At 37.8% G+C, this 18,300-nt stretch overlaps 1 protein-coding gene across 1 annotated transcript in view; it reads right to left on the bottom strand.

Annotated features, from left to right (window-relative positions):
- ADAM7 (ADAM metallopeptidase domain 7) overlaps nt 1-18,300 on the bottom strand; it is a 42,004-nt gene that overhangs the window by 10,219 nt on the left and 13,485 nt on the right. Inside the window, exons 6-17 of the mRNA XM_047761382.1 lie at nt 17,965-18,041; nt 16,748-16,940; nt 15,270-15,323; nt 11,143-11,208; nt 10,037-10,206; nt 9,152-9,236; nt 7,822-7,952; nt 6,044-6,218; nt 3,807-3,896; nt 2,546-2,741; nt 1,959-2,061; nt 660-846 (exon numbers count right to left, since the gene is read on the bottom strand). Of these exons, the coding sequence (XP_047617338.1) occupies nt 660-846; nt 1,959-2,061; nt 2,546-2,741; nt 3,807-3,896; nt 6,044-6,218; nt 7,822-7,952; nt 9,152-9,236; nt 10,037-10,206; nt 11,143-11,208; nt 15,270-15,323; nt 16,748-16,940; nt 17,965-18,041 (1,527 nt within the window). The remainder of the gene's footprint in view (nt 1-659; nt 847-1,958; nt 2,062-2,545; nt 2,742-3,806; nt 3,897-6,043; nt 6,219-7,821; nt 7,953-9,151; nt 9,237-10,036; nt 10,207-11,142; nt 11,209-15,269; nt 15,324-16,747; nt 16,941-17,964; nt 18,042-18,300) is intronic.

The following is an 18,300-nucleotide window of genomic DNA, read 5'->3' as shown; positions in this document are numbered from 1 at the left end:
GGAAACTGTATGGTTAAATACATGGATTTGAAATATAGGTCTCAAAAATTATTAAATTCTTATTCCTATTTATTATTATTATTATTATTATTATCTTCTTTTGGCCTTTCCCAAGGCATGAGGAAGTTCCCAGGCCAGGGACTGAACCTGAACCACATCAATAACCAGAGCCACAGCAGTGACAATGCTAGATCCTTAGCCCACTGAGCTACCAAGGAATTCCTGATTCCTTTTTACATGCTGAATTTTTACTTTCCAATTCATTTCTTTATCTCATTACATCTTTCCATCATCTGTGTCCCACACAGTCACTGGCATCATGGTACATGACCAGTGAATATATCTGAATGAATAAAATAAATGAAGACTGTATGACTCCTGCAAATAAATTTTAAAAAATGTCTATAATTTCATTAAACATCTACTATAAGATACTAAGTAAGCATCTTTATAACATTTATAAGATTTGTATAATAAACATTAAGCAACATGAATATTTATTATAGTGCTATTGCTACTCTGTTCAATTTAAAAAAATGTTGCAGACTTTTTTTCTTCATTCCCATGTATGGGCCCTCTGGAACCAATTATAGAATCCAAAGAGATTTTAAAGTGGCTGAACCAAGAAGTTGTAATAAAACAAAGGGCTTTCATCTTACCTTTCCTTCTCCACATTTTGTTCCAGGAGCAACCAAACCAAAATCCTTAGATTTGTGATATAAAAAAAAGGTTTTGCATTCAGTGACATTCTGCGTCAGAGGCTTCTTAAGGTGATAGACCTTTTCTTCTCCAAGGATGGAAGCATGCTTCCCACCTGTGCAGAATATCTTTCCGCATTTGACATCTCTGAAGGGAAGGAAAGCAGAAGTATATTCTCACATTTGGGATCAGTAGAACTTTAGCGACTAGGCTAGCGGTGAAGTGGCCTGGGTAGTTTTTTCTAGATTCAGGCTTGTCAGAGGCCAGGAGAAGCCGGGGAAACTGCAGACAAAGTCCAGACACTGGGAACTGAGCTGTGTAGGCAAAGGTGTAAAATGATTGTATTTCTTTGTGATATATCTATAAGTCTCACAAGTCAGTATTACCTCGAGTTTACAGAAGAGTTTCTTCTTAGTATTGGTATAACTTTCATCGGGACATTCAGATTTCTTATTCTTATTCTTTCTTGCATAGAGCAGGTCGGTTTATTCTGACAAAATTATTATTATAACAGCCCCCCTTTTTTGGCTGCACCCATAGCATGCAGAAGTTCCTGGGCCAGGGATCGAACCCATACCACACAGTAACCAAGCCATAGCAATGATAATGCCTTAACTGCTAGGCTACCAGGGAACTCCTGATATAACCCCCTTTTTACAGAGTAGGCAGCAATTGGAAATAAGAGGAGTTCAGCAACTACCCATTTGTTGGAGTACATTTTAGAGGCATATTTGAACTTGACTCTAGATTTTCATTACTGTGGTTTTCAGTCTAAATCCTGTTTGGGGGCACATAGAAGCCCTTGCCCAATGTCAGTAACAAACCTGGAAATAGGGTTCAGCCTGTGTCTTTTAAAAAACAGACCTAACACCCAATTCTGCCATTCTGCCTTCAATTTTGACTTCTACCTTTCCTTCTTTTTATGGCTTTCCTTCTTTCTTCCTCCTTTCCCCTTTTATACTTATTCTCCCCCCGCCATTTGATACTTTCTCTTTTTTTGTAGTTTCTTTCCCTCCCTTTCTTCTAAAGAATCTTAACTCTTTCTCATCTTTCTTCCTTGTTTTCCATGACTTTCAATGACAAAATACAGAACATAAATGCTGGTTGATTCCATTCAGGCTCTTTGCTCACTTCCTTCTTGCTTCCCTTGCTTCCTAATCTCCTCAATAGGAAGAGGCTGGCAGCTGTCTGAAGAAGAGCTATTCTGATTTTGCAAAACACTCTTAGAGGGCATTGACTTTTCTTTGAAAGGCACTTACTTTTCTTCACAAGGAATTAATATCTGTTCTTCATTTTTGCAGTATCCAAATTTGTTTCCATTTTTATTCATCTTGTAACAGATATCAGAACTGTCTTTTGCCTCTGGAAGCCAAAAATGGAATGATAAAAATAAAACAAGGAAAGCACAAATATTACAAATCCTAAAGTGCCTTACTTTTCTAATATAATTGAAATTTCAATATTGTGTAGTGGTGAAGCACAATGGGATAAATAAATGATTTTTAAAACTACCCCATGGCCTCAGGAAGATATTTTAGAAAGGAAGATGAAAATAAAAAAGAAACATACCTTAACCCACATACTGAGTTAATCAATTAAGGAATATTCAATTAAGGAAAATTGACTAAATATTAAAGTCAATTAATAAAGTCAATTAATATTAAATTACTATTAAAGTTAAAATCAATGAATATTGAAGGTGTTATTCAGAAAGGTGCCAGGTGATATCTTGGAAGAATGCCACAGACGGCATTATCTCCACGCTTTCCCCCCAATCCTTAAAGGATAATAACAGAGAAATAATGGCTATTATCTTGATCAGTCCTTCGGTGTGACTGTTTCTCACCATTATCAAACCATTCAGAGCACTGATCATCCCGGCTGGGACAGTTCCCCATAAAGCAGTAGCCTTTTGCATCCTTGCAAGGAAATCCATTGACTTGGAACTGGTCCTTAGGACACGCAGGAGAGTGGCCAGTACACGTTTCAGGAAAATCACATTCATCTTTTGCTGGTCGGCAGAGAGAGCCTGCTTTTTTCACCTGTTGAAGAAAAATGAAGAGACTGAATCTTAGACACAGGCAGGTGAGGTTCAGTAAGTAGGAAGAAGTAAGTAGGTTGACCCATTTCATTTACCTGAAATAAGGTTATCAGGATGAATCAGGACTTCCTTCTCCATTCCACTGGGAATTATTAGAATTATTGCCTTTTATGTAATTTTAGGAATGACAGGCTGGTGTTTGTAGTATGAGACTAGCACTGGGGCAGAACTGGAATGGACTTAGAATGGGGAAATGAGCATGGGTTCTCTTCGTTTTGCCTTCTTCATCCCTTGCGTTAGTACTTCCCTTTCTCCCACCCCCACCCCCACCACACACACACACACACACACACACACACAGAGGGAATGTACTGGGAACCCCTGACTGTAATGAAGAATCTCCACTCCCAGGAAATCAGCTCTCTCCTGATGAACTAACAAAATATGCTGACTCTCATTGCTCGAGGGTTGGAGGGCACTGCATGGGACTAGTCTCTTTCAGCCATTCAATATGCATTTAATTGTGCTGGGTTTTGGAAAGAGTCAAAGATGAATAAGGCACACTTCCTTTCCTTTGTGAGTTTATAAGCCAGTGGCAGAAGAAGTGTCAATAAACCCTTGGACAGAAGAATTTGAATTTTCAGTCATCTTTCCTAGGAATCTATCTCCATGTACTAGTCAGTATGGGGTTTCAACTCCAGTGTAGCCTTTTCACCTTTTAGTTCACTGTTGTTGGGATGCCAGTCCTCCCCACCCCCCGCCCCCAGTGACGTGAAATGGGTTGGAAATGATTTACAAAAGAGCAAGAAATAATGTTAGTCCATGTATCTCTACTCCTAAGAGTCCAAGCACTGCTTCCCTGCTTCTCCATTCCCCAGACCATAGCACTGGCCAGTGCTTAGAAGTCAGAGCATCTCAGAAGAGCTCTGTTGAGTACAGGGAAGCCTAGCCCTGATGTAAGGGCATTATGTGATGTAAGGTCATTCAGTGGTCAACTGGTTCTTGGGTCATAAATATATTGAATAAACTAAAAAGAGAGAAATCCAGTCCTGGCAAGGGATCTTACCTGGCAAGATTCACAGCATTCTCCTTCCGCACAAGTAAATTCTGGCTTCAGCATACATTTGCGTGCATCACAGCAAGGATTAGTGCACTCCTGGCAATAATCAGAAATTAAAGATCAGAAGCAGTTTGTATTTTGGCTCCTGTTTGAAGAGATAATTTGTTGTGCTTCTGTGGAACTTAGCCTTAATTGTTTTGCAGAGTTAAGTCCAAATGCACGGTGCTTGGTTATGAAGTGTAGATAAAGACTACTGCTTGCCACTGGTGTTTGGGGCTTTTACTTGGTTTCCTTCCCTTGCGCTGTTCAGGACTCCACAGGTAATGAATTCTCAATGGTAGCAGACAAAGTCCAAAGTTTGTGCCCATTCATTCCCCTGACGACTTCCTTCTCTGGAGGAGTCCTGCTGCTTCTCATGCTAAAGGTGTGATGTGAGATAATACAACTTCTGAAGATCTGATGTTATATTTCCCTCAAGATGCTAAATATTTCAGGCTGAACTTTTTTTGGCCACACCCACAGCATGTGGAAGTTCCCACAGAAGGGATGAAACCGTGGCCACAGCAGCAACCCAAGCCACTGCAGTGACAATGCCAAACCCTTCAGTGCTGTGCCACAAGGGAACTTCCAGACAAAACTTAAAAAAAAAAAATCACATTAGATAATAACAGCAGGATGGACCTTATCTACTCAAACAAAATTAAAACTGCAGAAAAATGGTCTGCATGCTGTCATGTAAGGTACTTCAAATGTTAGAACGAAACTGTAGAACCATTGTAAAACATTACATGGCAAAAGCGTCACTTTCCAAAGTTAACATTCTTGGAGTTCCTGTTGGGACTCAGCAGGTTAAGAACCTGACATGTGTCCATGAGGATAAGGGTTCAATTCTTGACTTCGATCAATGGTTTAAGAATCTGACATTGCCGCAAGCTGTAGCATAGGTCTCAGATATGGCTTGGAGCTGGTGTTGCTGTGACTGTGGTGTAGGTCGGCAACCAGCTCGGATTTGACTCCTAACCTGGGAACTTCCATATACTGCAGGTGCAGCCCTAAAAAGAAAAAAAAAAGTTAAGATTCTCTTCCTGTTTAACCTGAAAGGTTTGAAAACTAGAAGCCATAACCTCTGGACCTGTCTACCGTCTCCACACTGATCATGAAGTCTCTTCATGGCCATCCTATTAGACTTCTTTTGAATTGTGCGATGTCTAGAGCATAGGTGGTCTTTATGTGGTTCTTGGATTCGCAGCATCAGCACAACTTTGCAAGTTGGTAGGGACAAGATCTCAGCTCCACTCTAGGCCTACTGAATGAGCATCCACACTTGAACAACATGCTCAGGTGATTTATGAGCACTCGATTACTCGAGAAGCAGTTTATCTAGGACACTTACCTATAGGATGAGCGCTTGAAAGAAAGAGCTTCTATGTTGAAGAACATCAGATTAAGAATTAATTGAAAATATGCCTCAAAGGCTCACTTTGAATGTTCCAGAGACTGCAATAAATATGTGTAAGTTTAGAAGGTTTCTGCTCAATTAAGTTTTCTAATAATGTGAACTGGCCAACTGGGATAGAGACCAGCCTCAAAAGTGCTGAGTAAAACTCGGCTGACTGACTGTGGGGGATTTTGTATAACAGATTCCTACTGTGCATGAGAGATCAGACTTAACAACACCTACGGGCCCTTCTCGAAGAAAAGCCAATTAATATATAAACCAGGCTAATGTGATGCTTTGGACCTTCAGCAAGATCATTACACACGATTCACAACTTGGTAAGAAGCCTTGTAATGAAGCTGCACAATAGCTTGTTTCCAATTTAAAAAAAAAAAAAAAATCACAGCTCTTCAGGTTTTACCAGGCATACCACAGTTGATTGATGGCTGCATCCCTGTCTAGGTTCTAGCTGATCTAGCTGAGTTTAAACTCTGGAATTTATTTATTTATTTTTCTTTTTAGGGCCCCACCTGCAGCATGTGGATGTTCCTGGGCTAGGGGTCAAATCGGAGCTACAGCTGCCAGCCTGCACCACAGCCACAGCAACGCCACAGCCACAGAAATGCCGGATCTGAGCCACATCTGCAATCTATGCCACATATTTTGGCAACACCGGATCCTTAACTGAGTGAGGGCAGGAGTCAAACCTGCATCTTCATGAATGCTGTGTCAGGTTCTTAATCTGCTGAGCCGCAACAGGAATGTCTAAATTCTGAAACTTGAAGACGACATCACTTGCAAATACCTGCACGGGGCCACAGTCACACTCTTCTCCATCATCCAGCTTCTTGTTTCCACAATATGGGTAATCACTTAGTTTCTCAGAAAATGGAATATCGAACATGCATGTAGGCTTGAAGTCCTTCAGATATTGCTGGTACTGAGTTCTGCTACATTTACTGAATTTTAGTGCAGGAATGCTAGAGATAGGATAAATTAAAAATAAATATTAAGCCTATCAATGCCTAGTGGTAGGACAGTTCTGAGAGTTCTACGAAGAACTTAGGGGAAAAAAATATAAATGAGGGGAGGGATTCCAAGTCCATTTACTTTTCTTACTCTTGCCTTACTGTTACAGCGGAATGATAACAGGGCTCTTTATTATATAAAATGTCTTATTGACACACAGCCAACATAGGCTGAAGCCCATAGTTTATACCCATCATGTCTGCTGCTCCTATCTCACTTTTTATTTGTTCCACTTGAAATAATCTGTATGTTTGCCTGTCATCCATGTGAGATTGCAAGCTTCTCAATACAAGGACTGAATCATGTTCACATTAAAAACAAAACAAACAAAACAAGCACTAGTTAACGCAGCACCTGGCACAAAGTAGTTCTCAAGAAACATTTTTGGAAACTATTTAGCACTATCTTAAACAACTAGGGATGCGATATATTTCTCTTCAAATGGAAACTCACCTGCATTCTATCTTCCATTTGTTTTGACTCTCTCGTCATTATTATTGATAGAATGGTCGGGTACAGGCGGACTTTTAAAGCCTTGGCAACATCTGAGTGGGATTGTGTGCCCCCCACCCCGATATTGCTAATTATGTAGGTAATGATGTAAAGTTAGACATCAGTTACTGAGATCTTACTCTGTGCCAGTCACTGTACTTGGATGCTTTAGCTACTTTAATTCATTACTATATAAGAGCAATACCTTTATATAATATTATATAAAATACTTTTATATTATATTTTATATAATACTTTTATATAGTATTATATAATACTCATCTATCAATACTTTTCTTACTATCTACAAGGCACTGTGTGTACCCCCTATAAAGAAGTCCAAAGATGCGTAAGGCTTAGGATCTGAGCACATGTGATTCACAGCATGATGAAGAAATGTTGTACATTCACTCCCTCTGGAACCATTGATGAGGTGCCTAGTGTGTGTCTGGAACTTTTCTTGACTGTCTTTGTATAACAGTGAACAAAACAGACAAAACCTTCTGACCGCACGAAGCTCCCCTTCTAGTGGGGGAGTAAAATACTTCACAAGCTAAGTAAAACATAGACTTTGTTAGATTAGAATAAGTGCTAAGGAGGAAAAACAAATCAAAGAGAGAAGGGGAGGTGGATAAAGCCAGAGTATGTGTGCAAGAGGATGGGATTAAAAAATTGGCTGGGGTGGCTGGGTGGGCTTTCCTGAGCATGACATTTGAGTCGAGATTTGAAGTAAATGACAGCTTATAGCAAAGGTGATAAAACAAGGTATGTAGAGTGTATTCCTCTCCTGAGATCCCTGGTACAATACTAATTGGTTGTCATGTATCGTTGCAATATGGAATTTTAGAATTTCTCTCACCATATCACTAGGAGAGAAACTGCCAGCTGGTTAGATTCAGTCACAAATAGGAAACTCCTTACCATGCCTGCTTTTAGACTAGACCTTTCAGAGTATATTAGAAGAGTTCCACATAATAACAGCATGGCCCTACAACACTAAGTTTTAATCAAAAGCCACTCCCCCAATACTGAAATGTATTCTCTGTATTGTTTGAGCCTCACCTTCCACCACTATCCATCACACACTTTCCCAAAGTACAGGTACATGGGTAGTCATCATGCTTCATTCCAAGACTGTGCCCCAACTGATGTGCCATTCTGCTCGCAATTGTATTTAGGTCAGGTAAAAGGTCCTGATGCCAAAAAACATGTGCATTAGAAATGTCTGTAAGATATCACACTGCAGTACATAAGGCTGTGAACTAGTGGTTGAGACCTGGTTTCTAACTTCTGGTAAACCAGTAATTTATCTGAGAGGTCGTGGTCTTTGTTGTCTTCTGTTCTTGTATCTTAGTTTATTCAGTTATATAATGAGGTGAACAAATAACCTTTTGGATATCTCTAACATTTTGAATTTTTTTAATATTTTTGTGGTCTAGTAATAGCCGTTGCATTTCTATAGACTCATTCTTACAAATAGCTAAAATTTATTAACATCCCACACACAAAAATAAAGATTCTTTATTGTTTTCTACTACTGGATTTTCAAAGGGAGTAAAAATAAAAATATGTGAGGTTCAGGTTTTCAATTTATAGTCTCACATTAGGCAATAATGTTATTTAATCATGAGGAGGGGGTTTCCACCATGACAAAGACCAGAAGATCAGGGATGTAAAATCCAAGGCAGAGTTGGCTGTTACCTCTGTTCTTAGTTCTGTTTCATGTTTTGATCTCTGTATTAATGAAAACAATCAATTCTCCAAAGAGGAGTGGGCTCTCAGGCTACTATAAAGGTAAAACATCCCTAACTTGGTAATTTCCTCTTACTCATATGATGTTTAAAATGTGTCCTGGAGGGGTTATAATGATAATTGCAGTGGACAGCCTATATTAGTTTAATGTGATTCTGTTTTGGGGGAAGGGAATCTGATAAGCAAAGAGAGTCAGCAATTCATAGGTTTGATGCTTTCTGAAAGTGAGTGGTAAGGTCATCTCTGCTGTATTTGAAGTGGTTTATACACTTTCTTATCAGCATAAGAACTACTATCCTCACTTGCAAAACTTGCCATCAAGTTTTGGGTATATCACATGTCCTTAAAAATAACTATATAATACTATACGAAAGAGCTTTCCTATTCTGTGTATGTTAATTCACATCTGATGTTCTTTTACACTCTGAAAAACGCTGGTTTATATTCATTATTTATCTATAGATTTAATAAAACAAAGGAAACATGACAGTTTCATCATGACATTTTGGTGGGAATGCATTTGTGGTCCTTTTCAATAGGACATAGGAAATTACAGAAATTAAAAAAAAAAGAAAATTATAGAAATTTAAGGTAAATTTTTGGATGAAGTAATATATGACATAAATAAAACACAGCTCACCTTAACGACACTGGAGGAATAATAGGGCAGGCACATGCCCCCTGGATAGGAAGTTCCTTGTGCAGATGTGTAGAGCCACTTCCCACTATAAACAAGATGTAAAAAACGCTAGTTCAATTGCCACAAAGACTGAACTACAGTGAACCCCACAATGCTAGTGCCTTTTATTGTCCCTGGAGTTCTGGGCTTAAGGATGACTTTAGTTGATACCAAGCTCATTTTCAACCTGTGGTATTTCAGAGGCATTGAAAAAGTCAGTGCAATCTTAAGTTGAAATCCTAAAAAAGTACTTTCTAAAAAGCAATAAATAAAAGGATTAGAATCCCTTTGATTTGACTTTTGTTTACCCTGCACTCAACTTTGGATAAAACCACTTAAACGATGAAAAAATTTACAAGTGTTCAGAGGGGAAAATGTAACATAGTGAGTGGACTCAACACTGTGATTCATTTGCTGTGGTTGAAAATTTTTAAAAATTTAATCAACCATAGAAACTCATGGAGGATTTGAGAACTGTAATTAAGCATTTAAAACACTTGTCATGTGAAAACAGATCTATTCCTGGATTACCTAAAAAGACAGATGTAGATGTGTACATCAAAGGGATCCAAATTTGATATGCTTTCAGGAAGATCATTTAGGAGTTCCCCTGTGAGGCAGGAGGGGCACTGCTGTGATGCAGGTTTGAGCCCTGGCCTGGGAACCTCCAGAAGCCCTGGATGTGGCAAAAAAAAAAAAAAAAAAAAAAATTTATAGTTGGACCACTTTAAAAAGAACAGCTACGGCTCCAATTTGACCCCTAGCCTAGGAACTTCCATATGCCGTGGGTGCAGCCCTAAAAAGCAAATAAAATAAAATAGGCGGGAAAATAGAGCAGCTACATACCTGAGTAATACAACATGATCAAAATTCTTCCTTTTTTTAAGGATTATTTCTTGCCAAGCTGAAAAACGCTTTAAGGTAGTTTCTATATTTGAATCTATTTCTATTTTGTCTCCATTTGTCCATGTTTCAAGGCCAACCAATGTCACATGAATGTCCAAGGTTTTATAAATCTGGTCAAATGAGAAATAATTTTTTACAATGTGAAGTTGCAGAAGGATCCTTTATCACAACTATATTCCTTTACATTTAAAAAAAGTAATTTTAATGTGTGAAGTACATAAGCAAACGGTCCAGCCTCATTTTATAAACAGTTGTATTGAAACAGAATTTTAGGGTGACTCATCCAGAGTATTGGGTAAATTGCCATGATCAACAAAGAAACTTGATGAAAAACCTCTGATTCTTCTCTGATTCGACCCCAAGGCTGGGAACTTCCACATGCCACAGGTGTGGCTCTTAAAAAAAAGTATACAGTTCACAGTATTGCTTCTCTAACAGGATTATAGTATTCACTTTACTGAACGTTTTCTCCTGATTTCTCTCTCAGAACATGGGCAGTAAATTATAGCTTGAAAGCTTTTTTGCTATGCAAGGTCATGGTACAGTGATTTTAAAAAGTGGATTGATTTATTCATGATGGATAATCAAATCTTCATACATTGCTTTATAAATTTTGTGATTAGTGACCCATATTTAAAACTTATTTAAATGTCACTTACTTAGAAAATCAAAAGCTTAGAGCTGTGATTCATTTTGTTGCTGTGACTTTTTTCAATAGAATTTTTCTAATTAGTTGACTTAGTGAATTTTTGTGTTCTAGGCTGCTCAATATCTTGATTACTACAAACATCCATCTATCCTAAGAGTTTCTTTCCTCTGTGGCACAGTGGGTTAAGAACCTGTCTGCAGTGGCTCAGGTCACTGTGGAAGCATGGGTTCCATCCCCAGCCCAGTGCAGTAGGTTAAAGGATCCCACATTGTCCCAGCTGTGGCTCAATTCAGTCCCTGGCCCAGCAACTTCCATATGCCACAGGTGCGGCCATTAAGAATAAAAAGTTTCTTTCCAGTTGTGTTTTTGGTTTGACTCAAACTGTATCAGATCTTACCATGTTGACAAAATTGACCATTCCCCAAACGCGATTCCTCAGTTTACTGTTAGGATTCCTGTGATACTGGAAATATAAACATAAGATCAACATTTATCAATCATAAGAGTTGAATAAAAATTCAACAAAATTATTCCCATCATGAGATATTTCAAAGAAAAAAAATTCACTGGCTTTCCTTCCCCCTTTTTTATATATAAAATAACTAGATTAGCAGTTTCTAAAGACACGCTTCAACCCGGCACTACTTTAAGGTTTTCTTTATAATTTGATTCCCTTTTCACAGTACGTTATATTACATTGATTTATTATACCAACTCATAAATGTTCTTTAGAGTCCATATTTATAACAAAACGTATTAGAGCTCCATAGCAACCATTATATTGCAAAAAACAGTTTTATCAGCCTTCCTGTATCCATGGCAGTCACAAAGTAAGGAGAATAGAATCAAGGATCATTCTGGAGACAGATATATGATGGAGAGAACAAAAACTTGTGCCCCTCCTTCTCTCCAGGAAAAGGCTAAGCAGTTTCCTACTTGTTTTGTATTTTGTCCTCTTCTTACAAATAGATATCCTATTTGTACTTGTTTTCAGCATTATCAATTTAGACCTAATAAAATACACTTAATATAACATAAGGCCTCCCAAGCTTTTTTCATGATAAAAATAAAAGTGCCTTTCCTGAGTCCTGCAGCATCCTATAGTTAATCTTCCATTGCTCTCCTGTTATCTTAAATATCTAAATACCTCAAAGATATTACATTAGAATCCCTTTAATTTTCATTTCCTACCCACTCTTCAACCTACCACTTATTGATTTTACTGCCACTATTCCATTGAAATTATTTCTGATAGGCCCATAAATGTTCTCTTATCAAATCCATTGCATTATTAGAATAAACCTTCATTGTGATGCACTCTTTTTTGATATGTGCAGGATTGAGTTTGCAAATAATTTAAAGATATTTGCAATTGTATTTGTAAGTGAAACTGGCTAATCATTTTACTTTCTTGTCTGGATCTCTTAGCAACATCATCATAGATTTTTATAGTAATGACCCTTAAGAAATCACTTTTCCAGGGAACTGTACCCTTGTGTACTTCCCTCCAACACTGATTCTAGGCTTGGCCATTTGACTTACTTTGGCTAATGAGATATTAACAAATGTTGTAGAAGCAGAAGCTTGAAAAGATACTGTGGGAGTTCCCATCGTGGCTCAACAGAAAGGAATCTGACTAGCATCCATGAGGATACAGGTTCACTTCTTGGCCTCACTCAGCAGGTTAAGGATCTGGCATTGCCATGAGCTGTGGTGTAGGTCACAGACTCGGCTTGGATCTGGCGTGGCTGTGGCATAGGCAGGCAGCTTCAGCTCCGTTCCAACCCTTAGCCTGGGAGCCTCCATGTGCCATGGGTGCAGCCCTAAAAAGACAAAGATAAATAAATAAAAAGAAAAAAGAAAAGATCTCTTAATGTTTTGATGCCCAGGTATAATATGAGAAGAAACATGGGCTTGCCTACTGGAGACACATGAGCCAAGCCCAACACTACATACCAGACAAGTGGCTAAGGCCATTTTGCACCAGCCAGGCAGCCCAGTAGAACAACTACATTGCTGTAACTGCATAAATGACCCATACTAACTTTGGGGTAATTTGTTACACAGCATCAGATAACTAACACAAACTTTCAATAAATAAAAATGTGTGAAGAATTTTTCCTGTTCTTGAAAGCAGTTTATAAAAGATAGGGCTTTCGGTTATAACAAATCTTGGTGAAATTTGTCTTTAAATTCATCTAAGGCTGGCGTCTTTATTGGTTACTAGATTGTGGACTACTTATTTGATTTTAAAAATTCATTATATTCCTTTTGGGTTTTCCTGTTTCTTCTCAAGTAGGCATCATAACAGTTTATTATATGCTTTTGCTCATAAAAGTATTGGCACAAGATTGTACATATATTTTTAATGATATATAACCTTTCCTATGTTTATAGTTATGTTTTTCTTTCATTTATAATTTTATTTATACTTCTATTTCTGTCATAACAAATACTGTCTGAAGTTTCTCTATGTCATGAATCTTTCCACGGGACTAGCATTTGGCTTTGTTTCTTTTTGGCTTGTGCCTTTTATTAATTTTACTCATTGTTAAAATTATTTTTTCCTTCTATCTTTTTTGGTTTTATTTTGTTTATGTTCTAACTATTCCAGTTAGACTCTTAATTCATTAAATTTCTTTCTTTTTTAATAGAAATTTTTAAGTCTACAAATGTCCTTCTAATTACTGCTAAGCCACCAGCATTTAAAAATTTTTATCTATACTAATATTTTATTTTTGCTGTTATAAATATTTCATAAATTCGGATTTGAGTTCTTTAGTCAGTTAATACTTGGCAGTATATTTTGATTTTAGTTTCCAAACCAGTGTTCTTTTAGAGGTTCAGTTTAACAGTCTTTTGTTATATCTTCCAATTGGGTTGTGGTTGTTTGTTTGTTTTTTTTAAAGAGTGATCTTTATCATATCTGGGTTTTTTTCCCCAATTTTTTTAAACTTCCTTTGTGGTCAGATATGTTTAATTTTTGAAAATGTTTTATTTGTGCTTGAATACATATTGTCTATTTTTTGGTTGCAGTATACTCCATCAGTTGGTTTAAATCAAAGCTGTATTTATGTGATTCAAATTTTTTCTATATTTGTTGAATATTTTCCCTGCCTAACCTAAATTTTTCTGACAGAGGAGAAGTAAAAACAACCCTTCTCACCCTTTAGCCCTGTTATTTTTTTATTGCATATCTTTTTCTACCCTGTTGTAAGGTGTGTAACCTGAAGTATTGCTGGCTGATTTACAGATCTTGGAGAGCTCATTCTTTTCATTTATGTTGGTTGACTTTTCCTCGTTAATTACGATAATAAGGCGTTTTTCACCTGGGATCTGGTGGTTTATTAAGTTTTTAAGCAGTTTTTGTGTGGAAAGCTTGGCTTGGCATTTCTGTATCTGGAGAAGAGCAAGATACCAGCCCCATATCAGTGCAGGACACAGACTTGGGAGGATTTTTGCCCCTTTATGCATAATATTTTCCCTGCCCATTGCAACAGGTAGAAAAACAGAATATTTGCTTTCTCTTTGCAGTTTCCCTAGAGAGCTTTTCCCGTTTCCTTTTCAGGGATGGAATAGCCCTTTATGGCTCTGGGCCTTACACAATGCATTCTATGTATTATGTGCCACCAAGACTTGGAATTTTACTTAACTGTTTTTTTTTCTTTTCTTTTCTTTTTGTCTTTTCGAGGGCCACACCCACAGCATATGGAGGTTCCCAGGCTAGGGGTTTAATCGGAGCTGTAGCCGCTGGCCTACGCCACAGCAATGAGGGATCCGAGCTGTGTCTGTGGCCTACATCACAGCTCACAGCAATGCCAGATCCTTAACCCAATGAGCAAGGCCAGGGATCAAAAACCTGCAACCTCATGGTTCCTAGTCGGATTCGTTAACCACTGAGCCACGATGAGAACTCCTACTTAACTGTTTTGACAGAGATTCTTTTCCTCATTTTTAGCACTTGGAGATTTCCTGTGTTTTCTTTTGAGCTCAAGTATAAATTGTGAACATATGTTCAATTTTTTGTAAGTTGCTCATCATTTCCATATGTTCATAATGAAGAGGATTCTATTTTGGCTTCGTCTCCTATGCCGCCAAGGAACTTTATCAGCCCTTATATATGTCTTCTTGGGGAAGCTAAAAATAGGACATTGAACCTGGAATGGAATTCTGATTAAAACACTATTTCCTGGAGTTGCCTTTGTGGCTCAGCAGAAACGAACCTGACTAGTATCTATGAGGACTTGGGTTAAATCCCTGGCCCTGCTCAGTGGGTTAAGGATCTGTGAGCTGTGGTGTAGGTCACAGATGCAGCTTAGATCCTGCATTGCTGTGGCTGTGGCGTAGGTCAACAGCTGCAGCTCAGATTCAACCCCTAGCCTGGGAACTTCCCTATAGTGAGGGTGTGGCCCTAAAAAAAAAAAAAAAAAAGCAAAAAGATAAAATACTATTTTCTCTTTGTTAAAATCACATCTATAGTTTTATAAGGATGAATAGAGAGCAAATGTTTATCTGAAAACTTACCACATTATTATCAGCAACAATGAACAGTTCAATATGCTTTTCTTTTTCGATGCTCTTGAAATGTATGGAAAAGTTAATGAAGTATGGTTAATATTTCTCATTTTAACATTTTAAGTTACATTTTCAAGGTAAGGCATGTTAGTATTATTGGAATGTGAGGTATAAGATTATATCTAATGACTCCAGAAATTTATGCAAATAAAATCCACTATATTATTAAAACGCATGGACCTGTGCATCAGTTTTTGGTAAACCCGAAACAACAGTCCATATTTTATTATCCTTCTTTTCTTTGTGTAGTCTTTCAGGTAAAATAAGAATTATAAATAAAGAATCGTGAATCCAGTTTTAAGATTAATTTTTTTTTCATTTACAAAGTAAATGCTTACTAAGTAAGCTCATGTAAAAAGGACAGATCTCTGGTTGACAGCCAGACATAAAACTGGCTAATAGGACCGACTAAATTTCTTCTACCCCTCTTCTGTCTCTCAGTCTCTCACTTTGCAGTAATCTCATTCCAAGGAAATGTGTAAATGTTGCTAATTATAGATCTTTTGTTTTATAAAACACCAGCCCCAGGAAATTCTAAGTTTTCAGATTTCAGTGTCATGTGTTGAGGTATAAACCTGTGGCTCACGGGGTTAAGGATCCAGCATGGTCACTGCAGCAGCTCAGGTCATGGCTGTGGCACAAATTAGATCCCTGGCCAGGGAACTTCCACATGCTTCAGGTGCAACCAAAAACAAACACAAAAACCAGAGGAATCTTGTTCAAATATTTGACTAAGTCATTCTTTACTGAACTAAGTTATTGTTTGATTCAATCAGAGATATCTGTGAGGCATCTAGTAAGTTTCAGACACAGTCTAGACTACGGATATGTGAAGAAGATAAACACTCATAGATCTTAAAGGCTGACACCGAGTGGGGATTTAAGATGATGTGAACCAGGACAGAAAAGCCCAGAACACAGAGGGCTATCACTGTACAATCCTTCACCAGAAATCCCACCTGAACAATTAGAGTATTTGTTGCGATGAAAGGATAACCTGCTTATCATCAACTCCCCCCCCCCAAAAAAAAAAAGTTGCAGGGAAGACAAGAGAAGAAAAGACATTATCTTGGGGAGATTTCAAGATACAAATTTCATTCTTTCCAACCACTTGTAGCCCTCATGTTATGAATCCCTCTCTAGGGTTGTAGACATCCCCCTTCTTTGAAACTGAACAGAAAAATTGAGGTTAACTGCCAAGGATGAACACTTTCTATAGAGATAACAGACACAAAAGCTTGACATTTCAGATTTCAAGTTATATTTTCAAGGTAAGGCATGTTAGTGCCTTACCTTGAAGGCATGTTTCAGATTTCAGGTAGCATATACACTTCATTAATTGGGCTCGTAGTCTCTCTCTTGAGATCAGAAAGAAAAGAAGAGATGTTTCACCTGGGATAAAGATGATTTAAAAATAAAGCACTCACTTCCATTTTGGAGTCTTCCATGGATTTAGTATTATCCTTCAGAACAGCTGTCCTGGTGAAATTGAGCTCCGTGCAAGAATAATTGGCAGCGTGCTGCACCTTGGGGTTATATCTGAAGACCAAGTGTTCACCCTCATCTGAATATTTCACTGGTTCAATAAGGTACCTTTGGTCATTCACCCTGAAGAACCCCCTGTGGATTGGGAATATGATGTCTGTTTAAGGTGCATTCCATTTTACTACTACATGACTGCACACTCTTTCTCTGTTCCATTTTATAGATGTTGCCTTTTTAAAAAAGGGAAACTGTGAGGTCAGGGCTACCTGAGCATGTAGCCAGGTGTTCTGAGTGATAAAGAGGTGAGGTGACATACAAACTTTGACTCAATGGATAACTGCTAAGCGTTAACTCATCTGGATTTTCAGAAGTGTGATGGTCCCACCTCTACTTTGAAGCCTAAATAGAGCAGCAATTCCCACTTGGGGTTGAGGACCCCTTGCAAAAATTTTGTGAATTTTTATGTCCATCAAGTATTAATTACACAGTAAATACTTGAAAGTACAGACACTATCATGTGGTAATTTTGTCAGTAAAGGGTTTCTCAGTCTTGAAAATATTGAGAACTACTCAAAGTCCTCATAAATCAAAACACAAGTTCCTTGTTCTTCTGCCCTTGGCTTCCCCATATCTTCTGCCTTTGTCCTAGAGCCCAAGTTCTCTAGAGAAAACTTTAGGCTTTTCTTCTGACGGTTTTTTTTTTTTTGGTTTGTGTGTTTGTTTTGTTTTTTACTTTCTGGAGACTGGAAACACTGCCTAATTTAGTAAAAAGCTTTGTGGTGTGTGAGTTGGGAATTCACAGGCCTAGAAGCCAGGGGGCCTGGTTTAGGGGCCAAATTCAACCACTAGCATAGGGAGTGTCCAGAAGTAAGTCTCTGATGTCAGTATCCTGATCTGTAACACGAAGGCTGGATGACTTCTAATAGTCTTCCAGCTCTGAATCCCTTGATCACATATCGAAAAACATGTCTTCCTGGGGGCTGTGTCTTAGCCATCTTTTTGTTGAAAATGAACATAAACAATGGGCTGGGGTGGATACTCGGTACTGAAGATATACAGCATCTCTTTTTTCCATTAACTTTTCTCTTTAAGGGATCTTAGAAAAGAAAGAAGTGCATGTCTTTGAAAATTCAGAAGGTAGACAGATATGGTGCATTACCTTAGACCACTACACGTGCTAATACTGGCAGCAGAATCAAATTCATGTATGATAGATCCTTGGTAAAAACAGTGATCCTAAAAGAGATGAAGAGGCTATTGATATAAGTATATGTATTGATATTACAGCAATGTTAAAATCTACATATTTTATGCTCACAATGTATCTTTATTTCCTTTTCACAAATAACACATATTCATTTATATATCCATTCATGCACTCATTCATTGCATTCTTTCACTGGAAAATTTTGAATTTACTTCAGAGTAAGATTCCTTTGTGGAAAGCAGTATAAGAATTCTTCCCTCACAAATTTAAGTCTGTTAGTTTACGCCA

Source organism: Phacochoerus africanus, chromosome 15, assembly GCF_016906955.1.
Source record: "Phacochoerus africanus isolate WHEZ1 chromosome 15, ROS_Pafr_v1, whole genome shotgun sequence".
In the NCBI taxonomy this organism is placed as follows: domain Eukaryota; kingdom Metazoa; phylum Chordata; class Mammalia; order Artiodactyla; family Suidae; genus Phacochoerus; species Phacochoerus africanus.
This window is presented reverse-complemented; position numbering and strand designations above follow the sequence as displayed.